The sequence below is a fragment of the Martes martes genome (genome assembly GCF_963455335.1).
Source record: "Martes martes genome assembly, chromosome: 4".
In the NCBI taxonomy this organism is placed as follows: Eukaryota; Metazoa; Chordata; class Mammalia; order Carnivora; family Mustelidae; genus Martes; species Martes martes.
The window spans coordinates 141,153,178-141,169,725 of NC_137891.1; the positions used below are offsets into that span (position 1 = coordinate 141,153,178).

A 16,548-nucleotide genomic window follows, 5' to 3' on the forward strand; every position below is an offset into this window, starting at 1 on the left:
ATTCACAATATAACATGTGAAAAACAGGTTCCAAAGAATGTTTTATATAAACTAAGCAAGGGTAGAGTGTGTATAAAAATACATGTGCACAGAGGAGTTGGAGTGATATAAAGGGGGATGTCTTTGGGGAGATAGAATTTTGACTGCATATTTTCTGCTCTTTCCTCCTTGAGCCTTTTAATTCTCTTGTAAGAAACAGTGACTTTGTAATAATGAAATAAAAACTTTACATTCATTTATAGTGTTTAAAAATATATTTCCACAGGATTTTTTTTCTCATTGAGGTATTATAATTGTTTTGTTTTCAGAATTTCTAATCAACTTAAATATCTGTGATCATCATATTTAATATATTTAATATTTACTGTCTTATAGGTTCCTCTACCTGGCATGAAATGGGTAGATAATCACAAAGGTGTTTTTAATGTTGAAGTTGTTGCTGTTTCATCTATCCATACACAAGTAAGTGAGTTTTAATAATTTTTATTATCAGTTTTCACTTGAATGAACATACCTGTCTAGTTCTTATATCAGTTTCATTATCTGCTGTAATTTACGGGATTATATATCAGAAAGTTTAAATTTTGAAGTTACTTTTTAACCCACTGAGCCACCCAGGCACCCTAGAAGTTACTTTTTAAAGGAATTAACCAAGGCCTTTTAATATCCATAAGCAAACTTTTTTGCTTTTCAAAATGTCACTGACTTCATTTTGAAAATTCAGTGACTTTCTTTTTTTTTTTAATGTAAGTTTCTGGTACATTGCAGAATTAGAGTTGAAAACCATCATCCAACCTCTTTTATTCCTCATAGACTCAGATATTTCAGATGGTAAGAATTTGTAGGGATTATTTGCTCTATATTCTTCACTGTTTATCTGGACTATGCCAGACTCTCCTCAAAGCCTGTATATTTAATCTTTCTTTAGCTGGAATACATTCCTCCTGACATGTACTTCTTTTCAGTAAGACTTCTGCATACCTCAGGTCTTTCCTGGGGATTTCTAAAAAAAAATTTATTTATTTGAGAGAGAAAGAGAGAGAGTACGTGAGCACGCAGAGGGAGAGGGAGAAGCAGACTCCCTGCTGAGCAGGGAGCCTGACGTGGGGCTTGATTCCGGGACCCTGAGATCATGACCTGAGCTGAAGATAGATGCTTAACTGACTGAGCCGCTCAGGTGCCCCTCTCCTGGAGACTCTTAAACATAGCATTCCCATTACTCTGTATCATCTTACCCTGCAGTTGCTACTGCCTGTAGCTCTAATCTGTACTCTTGCACTTTTCCTTTCTCTCATTCTGTGTGTGTGTGTGTGTGTGTGTGTGTAATATGTGTGTATGTATGCGTATGTACATATGCTTTTATTTATTGGTTCTTTCCCCATTAGGCTGTAAGCTTCATGGAGTCAGGGATGTTGGTACCTGTCAAGGAAAGGAACTTCCCTTCAAAGACCTTACAGTGTAATATGGAAAAGTGTAAAAATAATTGCAGCAAATGAAGTTAGTATTGTGTTAGACGTATGCATGAAGTCCTTTGAAGAGTAGAGAGTGGTCTGCTCTGCTGGGAACTGAGATGTTGTATTGATAAGTAGACATTTATCATACAGAGAGAGGGTGAGCAATTCAGATGATAAAAAGCAAGTGCAAAGGGATAGTAGTCTAAGGATAGGCAAGTAATCTGGTGTGAATATAATTTATAGTGCGTGGGGAAATTGTGATAGATGAGAAAAGAAGACCAGGCTGGTAACAGGTTATGAGGGACCTTGAATGCCATAGAGTTTAGAGTCTAAGTAGCTGGTAATTTCTAACCTGAATTGGAAAGATGAGAGAAGTAAATTTGGTTGCATGCTAAGAGAGATTGTGGAGATGATTCTGGAGCTATAGTGAGTTTATTTTTGAACCTGTTGGGTTTGAAGTGCCTCTACTGCAGATAAAAATACCCCAAGGCAGTTGTAATTAATTTCAAGTTTAACATTGAAGGTGGCAGAGTAAAGTGATAGCTGAAACTATACTGGTGAGTGATTATCCAGGGAGAAAATGTAGAGTGAGAAGGGGCAAGTGTTTAAAATGGAATTCAACTTGAAAAGGGAAGGGGCGGTATACAGGGATTTCCAAGGCCACCCTCAAGTTCAAGGATTTTCTAGCAGAACTCAACAGGACCCAGCATGTAGTCATATTCACAGCAATGATTTATTTTAGTGAAAGATAAAATAGAATTGGCTAAGGGAAAAGAGATCCAGTCCGCAGGAAAGAAAGCACAAGCTTCCAAGATCCTCTCCTGGTGAAGTCCCATAGGGTGAGTAGAAGCAGCATGTATGAAATGTTGTCTACCAGGGGAAGCTCATTCATTAGAGACTTAGTTCCCAGGATTTTTACTATAGGATGTAACATAGGCACCCTCTGCCTATCACATACCAAAATTCTTGATTCCCAGAAGGAAAGCATGTTTTCAGCATAAAGCATATTGTTTGCACAAACAATTTAGGTATGGTGAATCATCCCTGTCAGTTGGAAGTGTCTTGAAATCCAAGTTCCCAGATGCCATCCAAGGATCAGTTGTGTAAGCTGGTCTTCCAAATGATAGCAGCTTGCTATGTTAACTCTTTTTTCTGCAGTGAAGTAGGGAAAAGACCAAGAACCTCTATATTATGTTTTAAAACAACAACAACAAAAGGTAGTAGTAGATAGGTTTTAGCATTATACAGGTAGATCTCAGTAAAAGAGTGGCTCCAGTGGAGTTTTTTCCTTTCTGATACTGGATATGTTCTGTTTCCTATAGTCTTTACCCTTTTGATAATAAGATTGATGTTACATTTATACTGTTAAAATGTATTCTTTCCCTTAATAGTATCATATTTTCCTAAGTATAAAAATAGATTATTCTTCATGGTTTTTTAATTCCTATTGTCTTTATTAGTTTTCTTTTTGTAGTTGGTGGTATATTTATCTTTTACTCCTAAGTTTGTTTTTGTAGAGGCAGATACAGGTGTTGTCTTTAGGCAACAAAGAAGGATCGGGGCGAAATACATTATATAGATGATTTAGAATCTATGAATGTTGGAGAAGATAAAGTGGTAGTATCTACCTTGTAGCACTCAGGCATTCACCGACCTGATGAGTAATATTCAACATTTTATAAATTTTTGACACTATATAAGACAACTTTATCATGTATGTCTTCTTAAAAGGATCAACTGAACACAGTGTTTCTTATGATGTTTTATACTTTGCTTGTAGCTCTTTAAAATTTATTGAATATCAGTAATTTTTTTGTTCATTTAAATCCTACATATCAAATCAGAACAATATTAGAACTATAAATGTCAATGAAGCTGTTCAGCATTATTGTCTTAAAGTTCATTTTCACTATTAACTAAGTAAAAGTCTTCCCAGAGTTCCAACAGACTTCTCACATCTCCGTGGTCAGCGCTGTATACACAGTCATCACTGTACACATCTCATCAGTAGGGATAGAGCAGGCTGGGGGAGCAAGCATCTGCCCTGGGACTGGGCACATGGTTGCTTTAAATAAGACTGTGGTTCTGTTGGTGTAGGAGGAGGTTAAATAGTAGCAGTCACAATATAGTCAGGAGATGGAAATTGCCAGTAATTCGAATGGAGTCAGTTTAGATACAAATAATTGTTAACTGGGTTAAAGGTAATTCACTACTAAATGGGGTAAAAGAAAATTCTGTGGTTGTAATAGATATAGCAGTTGCAGAAAGTGATAAGAAAAGAACTTAGAAACCTAGAGGAGGATCCTGAAGGCTAAGAATCAGACCTCCAAGGAGAAGACACTGCGGCTTCAGGCACACATTGCCTGCCATGTTAGGGTGTGGAGGGCACCCGCTAGTGGACAGGAGCCACCATTCTTGCTGTGAACACTGCTGCCACATCTCACCTTTGAACTCCAGCATTCACATCTGCTAGCTAGCTACCATTGAGAAATCAAATAAGAAGAAAGAAGGCTGTTTCCTGTATCCTCTCTGGCTGAACTGTAACCACAGGCCAGCTGACAAAGTTGAAATGCAGTTCAGAGAGCCAGCTCCAGTATTACGAACTGTGGCAAAGATGGTGGGTTTGGATGGAGCTGAGCGGTAATAAATTGATAATGGACAGAGGCCTTGTACTAATAGATCTGCACAATCATTAAGTTCTAAAACAGTAAGATGGACTCATGCTGAGAGAAAAAAAAATCCTTAATTAGTATCAATAGAGTTCTGAGTAATCAGTAGTGTTCAAAATGGCCGCTTTACACTAATAAATGAGGATAAGTATAGTGTTTAATTGGAAACAGTGTTTGTATATATTTATGTACTTTTTTGTATTACTAATTTATATGAGCTATTTTATATTGTATAAAATATTTTACATATTTTATATGCGCTATTTTATATAATATAAAATATTTTATATTTATCTGGTCCAAATTTGGGGGAATTTACAATTATAATTGGTTAGTGCTTTTGTTCATTCTTTGTTTCAGGATCCTTATCTTGACAAATTTTTTGCTCTGGTCAATGCTCTGGATGAACACATGTTCCCAGTTCGAATTGGAGACATGCGAATCATGGAAAATAACTTAGAAAATGAATTGAAAAGCAGTATTTCGGCGTTGAATTCGTCTCAGTTGGAACCAGTGGTCCGATTTCTTCATCTTCTGCTTGATAAACTGATACTTTTAGTTGTTAGACCTCCTGTCATTGCTGGCCAGATAGGTAATTTTTACTTAATGTTTGGGGAATTAGGAGATTTATAACTTGGTATTTCTAGCTTTTGCAGAAATAGAATCATTTACTCTTTGTTATCTGTAAGGACTGTGTTTGATTTGGGGAAGGAGAGGGCAGGCTGTTATTTACTTGTTTCTAATGCTGGAAAGTAACTTTCTTTTGTTTGTTTTTATAAAATGTGCCAATGTGCCATATAGACTTCAACTTAGATTATGGAAACAAATTCATTTCTCTACTTACCAGATATTGATGAAGCACTTACTATGTGCCAGATACCGATAGACTCTGTCCAAGGCTTAGTTCTTGATTTTAAGGCTCTCACAGACTATTTTGGAAAACAGGCAAACAGATAAATTATTTTGCTTTTTACATGATGTTTGATTTACCTAGCCTACATTTTTACTCATCTGCTATCCTCTATTTAAAATAGCTCTTCTTTTCTTCATTGACTGAAAATCTCTATATTCTTTTTTTCTTCTATGTTATTCTGGAATTAGAAGTATTCCTGTTTCCCACTGTCTTTCCAAGATTTGTTCCTCTGCTTTTGCTAATAGCTTCCACCCAAATCCTGCAAACTAGTTGAGTTTGTAAGAAAGACACATTATAAAAATCTGTGTTAAATGGTTGAACAAAGGAGAGGAGTGTTCAGCTCCTTGGAATTTTATTTTATTCTATTTATTTTTATTTTTTTAATTTTTAAAGTTTTTCAAAATTTATTTTTATTATGTTCAGTTAGCCTGCATATAGTACATCATTAGTTTTTGATGTAGTGTTCAGAGATTCATTAGTTGTGTATAACCCCCAGTACTCATCACACATGCCCTCCTTAATGCCCATCACCCAGTTACCCCCTCCCCCCACCCCCTCCCTTCTGTAACCCTCAGTTTGGTTCCCAGAATCTCTCATGGTTTGTCTCCCTCTCTGATTTCTTCCCATTCAGTTTTCCCTCCCTTCTCCTATGGTCCTCTGTGCTGTTGTGTATATTCCACATATGAGTGAAACCATATGATAATTGTCTTTCTCTGCTTTAGGGGAGACTTGTTAGTAGAGGTGATCCTTGGATCAAACATTTGAAGATGAATAGGAGTCTGACAGGCAAATAACTAGTCCAAGGAGATGAAATAGTATGTGTATGGTATACAGACAGATAAGTGAACTGAGAAATTAGGGGGAATAATAAGTAGTGATAAACTGGAGGATTGGTTATTAATGATGATATTGGCAGTGAGGGAGATGAAATGGGATTTTCTATGACACTTTCGGGAATTGGGACTGTTATTCTGTAAGGAATCAATAGCTTTTGAAGGGTCTGGTCTTAATTAGGGAAATAATGTAACCCAGTTTGGCTTTTATAAAGATGAGTGTGCTATGGGGAGATGGATTGAAAGTGAGAAAATCTGGAGGCAAAAAGACAAATTAGGAATCTTGCAGAATTTCATACAACAAACTATGAAGTCCTGCCAAAACAGGAGGTGACAATGAGTTAGAGAAGAGGGGCAGGTTAAGAAATACTGAAGAGTTGTTGTATAGCGTATTGTCACAGGAGTCCTAGGAGAGGGTTTTACATTTTTTTTTAAATTTTTTCTTAAAGATTTTATTTATTAGAGAGAGAGAGAGAGAGAGAGAGCGCACAGGCAGAGTGGCAGGCAGAGGCAGAGGGCGAAGCAGGCTCCCCGCCGAGCAAGGGGCCCGATGCGGGACTCCATCCCAGGACGCCGGGATCACGACCCGAGCCAAAGGCAGCCGCTCAGCCAACTGAGCCACCCAGGCGTCCCCTAGGAGAGGGTTTTAAGAAAAAAATTCAGCACCATTCGTTTTTGTAGATTATGTAAGTTAGATTATGTAAGTAAGATAATAATGTAATAGTAACGATATTTGCACTTACTATATGCCATCAATACTGCTATATGCTTTATTCATAGTAATGTGTGAAATGCTCACGACTGTGTAGGTATTATTACCACTGTTTCACAAATAAGTAGAGTGATGAACACAGTGCTTGAAAATTTGCCTCAGGATTCAGACCCAAGCATCTGACACTAGAGTCTCAGTCTTATTTACTAAAGAGGTGTCCAGTGGTGAAATTAAGAGTTTTAGTCAATTAGTGAAAGTAGAAACCAATTTACAGAGAATTAAGTAGTGCATAGTATATGATGAAAGGAATACAAAACTTACACACTGTTTTTCAAAGAAATTCAGTTAGAAGAGGAAGCAGGGTTGATTGTGGCATAAGAATGGAATCATTTGAGCATGTTTATGTGCTTTGAGAAACTAGTGGAGGGGGGAGAAAAATATAAGAGGTGCTAAAAGATTTAATTAATGAAGCAAGCCTGTAGGAAAAAAATCAAGTGATCATTGTTACATAGGAGAGGAGCACTGCTTTCTTTGGTAGGGAAATTAAAATGGTTTCAGATTGGATAAATTTGTAGTATAAAGGTGAGGACTTTAATACTTCATAAATTTCTACTGGGAGATAAAAAGCAAAATATTCTGAGAAGGGGCTAAAGTGGGCCTGAGTTTCGAGAATCGGTGGACCTGATGGTTTGGAATAGCTACTGTGAGGAAAAGGAAGAAGAATTAAGCAGGAACACAGGTAAAATTGCTACAGCCCACTTAGGCCTCTGCATCTCTAGTTTCTTTTCTAGTTCAGTGTATATAGATTAATCGTCCTACATGACCACTTTTTTTTTTTTTTTTAAGATTTTTATTTCTTCGAGAGAAACAGAGCATGAGCGGGGGTGGTGGTGGTGGTGGGAGGGGCAGGGGGAGAAGGAGAAGCCTTGAGCAGGGAGCCCAACAGGAGGCTCCATCCCAGGATGCTGAGATCATGACCTGAGCTGAAGGCAGATGTTGAACTGACTGAGCCACCCAGGCACCCCTTCCTACTTGACCGCTTTATCGGATTATTCCACTTTTAGGAAAATTTAATTGGCCTTATTTCTATGCATAATTTCGTGTCTTGATTGAATAAATCAGACTCTGAGGCTTAATTGCCCAGAATGGCTGTTTGTTTTATAAATTTATTTAGTGTGCTACCAGAATTTCCGGAATTTTGCATAATTCTCATTACATATTCACTTGAATGACTGGGTGGGTATTGCTTAGCCTGACACTGAAAATGCCGTACCATCTTACCTCAGCTTGTTCCTCTAGGTGCCTAATTCTTTTACCTATTCACTCGTGTCAGTCATGATGCTTATTCGCTATCCTCTTTTCTTAGTATTTTAAGTTGCTAATTTTTTTATTTTTTATTTTTTTAAAAGATTTTATTTATTTATTTGACAGACAGAAATCACAAGTAGGCAGAGAGGCAGGCAGAGATGGGGGGTGGGGCAGGCTCCCTGCTGAGCAGAGAACCCAATGCGGGGCTCGATCCCTGGACCCTGAGATCATGACCTGAGCTGAAGGCAGAGCCTTTAACCCACTGAGCCACCCCAGGCACCCCATTAGGTTGATATTTTTAATAATCTGTTTCATTGTTAATATTTTTTTAAACAAGAGTAACATGTGCTTATTGTATGTTACTTAGGTTTTCAGAGTCTTAAACAAGAAGTGACTTTTCAGAGGTGATACACAAGATAGATTTCTTTTTTTTTTTTTTTAGATTTCTTTTTTTTTATGTGCTATGTATTGTTTTACAAAATAATAGGTACCTGTTGGTTGAGGTTTTGTTTTTTGACTGAGCAAACCCATACAGTTTTCATGTTAAATTAGTAAAATAAGTATTTTGAAGTTTTGTGTAGAAAAGTAACTTGGTTCACCTAATTAATACAAGATATCATTAAAAACAACCTCAAATATCATTTTTATACACTTACTGTGCATAATCACTATCCTTAACACATATAGAGATGACAAAACCTTGATCTCTTTGGAATTTACAGTTTAAAAAAATTAATGCAAAAATGTGTTCCTCCCTCTTAAAAGTTAATCTAGGTCAAGCATCTTTTGAAGCCATGGCATCAATTATAAATCGGCTCCACAAAAACTTGGAAGGAAATCATGACCAGCATGGCAGGAACAGCCTTCTTGCCTCATACATCTATTACGTTTTTCGCCTACCAAATACTTACCCTAATTCACCATCACCAGGTATTTTATTCCTTTTACTTGGAAATTCTCTTGCATAGACTGTATGTTCATGGCCAGATTGAAATAATCTCATAGTCCCAGTGGGATGTGTTCATTCAACAGCAAGGGTTGATTAAGTGCCTGCTGAGTAGCATGGCCTATGCTAGATGCTGGAGTTACAAGGATAATTAGATTACCTCTTCAGGCATCATTATTTATATAGATTCCTTTAATTTGAATTAGAGCTTGGTTGAATTAATTCTTGGAAACCTTGAAAATAAGTTCTTAGTCTCTGGAAGCATTTTATCATTCCTTGTTATGGTGAGATAAATAGAATGTTATATTTGTCATTTGGAATGTTGACATTAAAGATGAAATAGGATGGTTTAGTTCCCTGATAACCTTGTGAAACCTACAATAATGTAAAAGGATATTCTCTAGAAAAGTCCTGATCTCTTCATGGTCAGTGAAATAATATATCCTTTGTGAATATCAGCGCCCAAAGTGGTTACTTGGTTTTATATGACATTGGTGGTAGTGTGGTGGTGGGGTGGAGGGATGTCTCAGTTTCAGTAACTCTTTAGTTGTTAGTTAATGATTATGTAGTGCGTACCTTTCAATCTGCTCACACATTTGTATGAATCATCATTCATCACTAATGATAGTGATAATGGTAAGTGCCCTTTTCCAGCTGTTGGCAACATTAATAATGATGATAAATACATATGACATTGATTATGAAAACTAGACATAATAGTAATCTGGCTCTAAGTTTTAGCTCATTTTATTTCTTAATTGCAAAAAGAGAAGTAATTGACTCATATTCTGGGTTATTTCTTCTCTTGATTTTTTAAAATTATAATACTTGAGGCTCTGAAGTTATATTGTAGATATGTACAGTGTTCCTCCATTTTACCCTTTCATTCAGTACACTATTAGAATTCCACAGATCTTACAAAACATCTTTTTTACATGCTGACCTGAAAGACTGTGTAAATTAATTACTTGCCAGGAGTGTGTTATTTGCAAATATGAAGGATTTCTTTAAGAAAATGGGGATAAATTATGGATACAGTTGCTGGGTATTTTTATATTCATAGAATATGTTGAATGATGGTTGAATATAGTTGATTTTAAACAGAGGAATTCTTGCTTTTATAACTCGGGCTCTTAGAATAATGTGGAGTATACATACATAAGTATATCATAAGGATGCCATTTTGGTATAGTTCAAATTGTCATTGATGAAGATGCAGAAACAAAACACAGTCTCATTCAAGAGATGTTGACAGTAAATTGGCTGTCTTCCAGTGACCGTGTATCAAGGACAGAGTAGGAGGGGTGGGAAAAAGGAAGAGCCATCAGACGGAGCATTTTGAGTCCTAGATACACTCATATCTGAAGAGAAAGTAATGTGTATGTGTGTGTTTTCTATCTTGTTTTTTATTGTACATTTAATATATAATCAGAAACATCGACAAGGTAGTTACTTTATCATTGCCATGTGGTTTTGTCAACTGCTGTAAAATAGGATATCTTGGTGTAGCTGTCATTGTTTTGAGTTTTTTTTAAAATTTATAGTATTTTTCATTTAGAAATAATTCATGATTTGTGTGGAATTTTGCAAAGTGGCAGAGACTTTTCCAGGTCATTTCCTGACTAATTTTCTTTGTTTAATTATGTGCTATTTTATATACAACTCTAGGTCCTGGGGGTTTGGGAGGATCAGTGCATTATGCCACAATGGCTAGATCTGCTGTGAGACCTGCAAGCCTTAATTTAAATCGTTCTCGGAGCCTTAGTAATAGTAATCCAGATATATCTGGGACTCCCACGTCACCAGATGATGAAGTACGGTCAATCATCGGCAGTAAGGTAAACTGAAGATCACGTCTATACATTTGGTTTTCGGTTTATGGAAAGTGAGAAATGCCCAGTTTTAATTTATTAATTTTAAAATGTTTTTGAGTTAGTAACAGGTAAGACATTGTACCTTTCAATCAGTCTGCACCAAGTGCCTCATGTTTCTATTAAATAAACTTGCTGTTACAAACTTGTTTGTGCAGTCTGCTCAAGAAAATCTGCCAAATTAAGAAATTTGTCCAGGATGACCAGTCCATATAGCACTTTTGTCTGTGTGGTACTCCATCCTGTGAAAAATGACTAATTTCCTGTAGAACTCAAGAGACCTGACTGCTGTGTAGAAGGGACATCCCATCATTGATTTAAAATATGAACCTCCATCCTTTCTCTGAAAAATATCAAGACCATTGATTAGCCTTGATTAGTAATGGAGCTGCCTTTCAGTGGAAAACTCTATATAAAGATGCCCCAGAGCTCGAAAAATATGATTTATTTAATAATGGTTAATGATTATTCCAGGTAACAAGTGAGAGGCTAGCTAGTATAAGATCTTGCTGTATTTTATTTACAGCATCTTTATTAATGCCCCTTAAAAAATTAAGGAATAGTTGTTACCTTTTTATAGGTAATATTCAAGAATAACTCCAAATTTAAACAAGCTGGAAAAAAACAGTAAGACTTAGGTCAGTAAATCGTTTTATATACAAATGCATATAAGACCATTTCAGATGTATTTTTTGCTGTTGGAAAGGAGGAAGATACTGTTGCTGCGGAATCACAGCCAACTTTTCTTTGGCACTTTTAGTCTATTGACTGAGATCTAAGGAAGAGTTAATAAATATGTTCTAGCCTCTGTGTTTCACCATTAGCCTGAACTATAATAGATCTTTTTTTTTTTTTCAAACAATCTTGGTTTGTTACATGAAATACTTGAACATTGATCAAAAACATCAGAACTTCTCATATCTGTTCATATAGCTATAGAAATTTTACATTCAGAAGCTTCTAATGAACTTAAGCATTGCTCTTTTAAAGTAACAAGTAATTTGTAAAGTAATTGCCACAGATCAAAAATATATTTTGTAGTCTTATATTTCAAATAACAAGCATGGATTTTAGTAACTTACAGATCCATATAGACCTTATTCTAGTTAAACGACTTTCACTTTTTGTGAACTCCCTGAGAGTGACATGCAAATGCCTGTACGTGGGCTTGTGCAAAGTAACCTGAGTAAAACAGCAACTGTCAAAGGGAAGGCTCCTGTGCCCCCCCCCCATATATTTCCATCTTTAGGAAAAGAACTCAGGTGTTGTTTTTTTTTATCCTTGTATTCATTCTTGAATGTATCTCATTATAATAGAGCTAGTACTTAGCATTGTTTGTATACTATAAATATAATTCTTCTGTAGAATGAATATGATTTGTGAATAAGAAATTTTCCTGTTAAAGAGCTATGGATATGGACATTGGGGAGGGTATGTGCTATGGTGAGTGCTGTGAAGTGTGTAAACCTGGCAATTCACAGACCAGTACCCCTGGGGCTAATAATACATTATATGTTTATAAAAAAAATTTAAAAATTAAAAAAAAAGAGCTACGGAGATGAAAAAGACACCATTGTCCTCAAGGTTCTACTTTTAAAATGCCTCTTAACTTCTGTAAGATTTGCATTATGTCTCATCTAGCATAATTCTAGAATTTTCCTTTATATGGTGTATTGGACAGATGATAACATCAAACTATAGAACAAAGGTTTACATATATTAGAATGATTATTTGCCTTTTTTCATGTAGTTCATAGAATGAGACATGATGACATTAACTTCTGCTGATATGTATTATCTATATAATTATATAAACTTCTGAGAAAGCTATCATAAGATGAGAATTTGTCTCATGACACCATAGCCTCTTCCTAGTCAAGTTTTGTTTAAATGGATTTCGTGTTTCCTCTTGGAAAATTTTTGATAGTTACTTTATTTTGGAATATCATTTAGTCGTAATCACTAATAGTGTATATAATTTTATCTCATTGTTAAAATCATAAGGAATCTGAAGCTTATTTATAGCTTCTGTTCATTCTGACTTCATTGGCCTGGAAATTCAAGTAACTCTGTGTGTTTTTTGTGTGTGTGTGTGTGAGAGAGAGAGAGAGAGAGAGAGAGACAGAACAAGACAGAAAGAGAAGGCACGCACGTGTGAGCGAGCACCAGTAGGGGGAGGGTCAGAGGGAAAGGGAGAAGCAGACTCCCTGCTGAGCGGGAAGCCCGATGCAGGTCTTGATCCCAGGACCCTGGGATCATGACCTGTGCTGAAGGCAGACACTTAACGACTGAGCCACCCAGGTGCCCCCAAACTTTTTTTTAAAAATGATTTTGTCTTTCCTCCGCTTCAGCCGTGGTCATACCCTAGATGTTGTCATTACTAATAACGTTAACCCTCATAATCTCAGTTTCATGAATCGTGTTCTCTATTAGCTCCAGTTTTTCTCTCTAGTACCTCAACTCCCAGCACTTTTCTGCAACGTCCCATCACTTCATCTAATGACCTTTTACTGTGTCTCAATACCTTAATGTTCTTTCTTCCAATTTAGCTAGCTTAAACTCCATGACCAATCATTTTTTTAAAAAAAGATTTGTGTATTTATTTTAGAGAGCGAGAGAGTGCACACACAAGTGAGGGGAGGGGTGGAGGAAGAGGGGGAGAGAGGCAGAGATGCAGACTCCCCGCTGAGCACGGAGCCTGACTCAGGACTCTGTCCCAGGCTCATCCCAGGCTCGTGAGATCATGACCTGAGCCAAAATCAAAAGTCAGACGTCCAACCAACTGAGCCACCCAGGTGCTGCTCCATGACCAGTCATTATAGTTATCCCTATTATAATCAAACCTCAATTGCCTTATCCTTCTCCCATTTCATTTTACTTGCTTAGCCAAATCTCAAACCATAGTTGAACCCAGTCATCCATCTGTGCCATGTTGGCACCTGTGCCAATGAACATGACTTGAGAAGTATCATGATGATTGGTCTCATTTGAAATGAAAAGCCATGGACCTCAAGAGAGCTCTCAATGCTTTTGGGCAATTATGCTATATGTTTTTTATTCCAGTTACTTTCCCATTCTTCCAGAAAAAGATTTCATGCCTTCTTCCCTTACCTGCCCACCAGTCCTCCTCACTTTATCTCCTCCTTCATTGAGAAAATGGAAGCCATCAAAAGAATAATTTTACATACTTTTATCACCATATCTACCTACCTACTACCATCTACGACTACCCAGTAGTTAATATAATACTCTGCTACAGCTGAACTGTTTCCATTAATCCATTTGTAGACAAGCTCCTGTATCCTGTGATCTACTCAGGATCCTCACTCCAGCAATTATTTCATTTCTCTGCTGCATCATCATTGTTTCCTATCTACTAAGACATCCAGATACAAGCATGCTATTATTTATCCCATTTTTATTTATCCCCAAATTTCAGCTGCTGTCTCCCTCACTGTTTCTCTGCTACCTTTTCTAATAGAATTCTTCAAAAGAGTTTTCCTGTACTAGCTATCTCCAGTTTTTTTTTTTTTAAGATTTTATTTATTTATTTGACAGAGAGAGATCACAAGTAGGCAGAGAGAGAGAGAGAGAGAGAGAGAGGAGGAAGCAGGCTCCCTGCTGAGCAAAGAGCCCAATGCGGGACTTGATCCCAGGACTCTGGGATCATGACCTGAGCCAAAGGCAGAGGCTTAATCCACTGAGCCACCCAGGCGCCCCTATCTCCAGTTTTTACTCCCATTCTCTGTACCCTACTTTCATCAGAGGTTGCTCCCATCTTCCATCCAACCTGCCCTTGTTAATGTCACCAGTGTTCCATGTGACTAAATCTAATGGTTAATTCTTAATACTCAGCTCACTTGACCTTAGAACAGATTTAGACACAGTTAAAGTCTTTCCTCGGTTTATTCTGTTTACTTGCCTTCCAGGGCACTGCACCCTCGTGGTTTTTCTCTTACTGTTCTGGTTATACCTATTCAATCTCTATGGATTCTTCTTTTCCTGATCTTTTAATCTGGTAGTGCTCCAGGCCTCTGTCTTTATTTCTATCATCTTTTCTTCTCTCTGTACTCAATTGCTTGATGTTACCAAGTCCCATGATTTTATTTATTTATTTTTAAAAAGATTTTATTTATTTATTTGACAGAGATCACAAGTAGGTGGAGAGGCAGCCTGGGTGTGGGAAGCAGGCTTCCTGCTGAGCAAAGAGCCCAACATGGGACTCCATCCCAGGACCCTGGGATCATGACCTGAGCCAAAGGCAGAGGCTTTAACCCACTAAGCCACCCAGGCACCCCAAGTCCCATGATTTTGAATAACACTATATGCTAATGACTCCCAAAATTGTATTTCTGAAACAAATCTCTCTCGGAAATTGCAAACTCAATCCCGTGGCCTTTCCTAAATCCTTTTGTTCAGATTTGGATAGATTTTAAAGATCGAAACACTGCTTATTACCTGTGCTACTACCATTTGGTCTGAACTACCACCATCTCTTCCTCAGTTCGTGTAATAAACTGGAAGATGGTTTCACTACTTCCAACCTACACTTTCTTCACAGCATAGCAAGCAGAATGCTGCTTCAAAGGCTTAAGTCGTGAAAGACAAAACTTAAGTCAGATTATGTCATGCCAGGGGTACTGGCTGGCTTACTCCATAGAGCATGCAACTCTTGATCTTGAAGTTGTGAGTTCAAGCCCCACATTGGATATAAAGGTTACTTAAAAAAAAAAACAAAAAACACAAAACTTTAGATTATATCATTCCTCTGAGCAAGATAATCCTGTGACTAACTCCTTCTCCTCCTTTAAGCCTTTATTCAGAGGACTACCTTCTCAATGAGGTCTACTATGACCACCTTACTTAAATGTATACCCTGGGCTGTTTTCTCTTCAGTCTTACCGTGGGGGCTTCTGATCCCCTCATTCTGTTTCTCTGTCTCATAACATTTACTGCCTTTTAATGTAGCATATAATTTAGTTATTAATTATTTTTTGGTGTTTGTTTACCTTACCTTTATCACAGTATGAGCTCCATGAAGACAGGCATAGTTGCTGAATGATAAATCCTAAGCACCCATGGTGGCCAGCGTATTGAAGTTGCTCGATAGATACTCAGTGAATGAATGTTAGTGAGGATGACGAGAATAAACTACTCCATTAAGAGTTATGTTTTGTTTGTCTTCTTGCTGTCAGGATTAATTATATATTTAATGATCTGAAGACATTTGGTCTTATATTTTGTTCTTTAATATAAAATGCAGAGCTCCTAAAATTCAAGAATACTTAACATCAGTAGGATTTTATTACTCTGGTGACTGTAAAATCAGATTTGTGAGACTCCCATCATAATTATTCTTGCCAAAACTGACCTCTTTGCCCTAGCAATGTTCTTTTAACATTCAATTATGTAAATATATGATTATGACAAGTTTGAATTTTATTGTGTTTAAACAAATGCCAGTGCAATTTTACATGAATATGTAGTTTCTTTGTAATACATTATCTCCTATTTTTAAATTTAACCCTGAGAGCTTACTGTATGGTAGGCACTATGCTGAGGACTAGTGGATACAAAGCCAAAACTTTGAATTCTAACAGCAGTGTTGATGTCAAATCAAACACAATATGAGCCTTGCTCAAGGAAGGAGCCTATCTACATTTAAGGGACAAAATAATGTTACAGAGATGTGACAGAAACAAAAGCTCTTTCATGCACATGTGCACACACTTGGTTAATCTGTTCTGTTCATTGGAGATCAGTAAACATAGTTCTGACATTAGTAAATATTAGTGATGAATTTGCTTAACTAAGTTAAGATATAATTCTTAGCTTTATAACA

At 36.8% G+C, this 16,548-nt stretch overlaps 1 protein-coding gene across 2 annotated transcripts in view; it reads left to right on the forward strand.

The window, feature by feature from the left end:
* The window catches only part of DOCK7 (dedicator of cytokinesis 7), a 220,360-nt gene that overhangs the window by 125,390 nt on the left and 78,422 nt on the right, over positions 1 to 16,548 (forward strand). For both annotated transcript variants that reach the window (XM_080800321.1, XM_080800322.1), the window contains exons 19-22: positions 376 to 462; positions 4,484 to 4,715; positions 8,655 to 8,819; positions 10,504 to 10,673. In XM_080800321.1, coding sequence (XP_080656447.1) covers positions 376 to 462; positions 4,484 to 4,715; positions 8,655 to 8,819; positions 10,504 to 10,673 — 654 coding nt within the window. The remainder of the gene's footprint in view (positions 1 to 375; positions 463 to 4,483; positions 4,716 to 8,654; positions 8,820 to 10,503; positions 10,674 to 16,548) is intronic.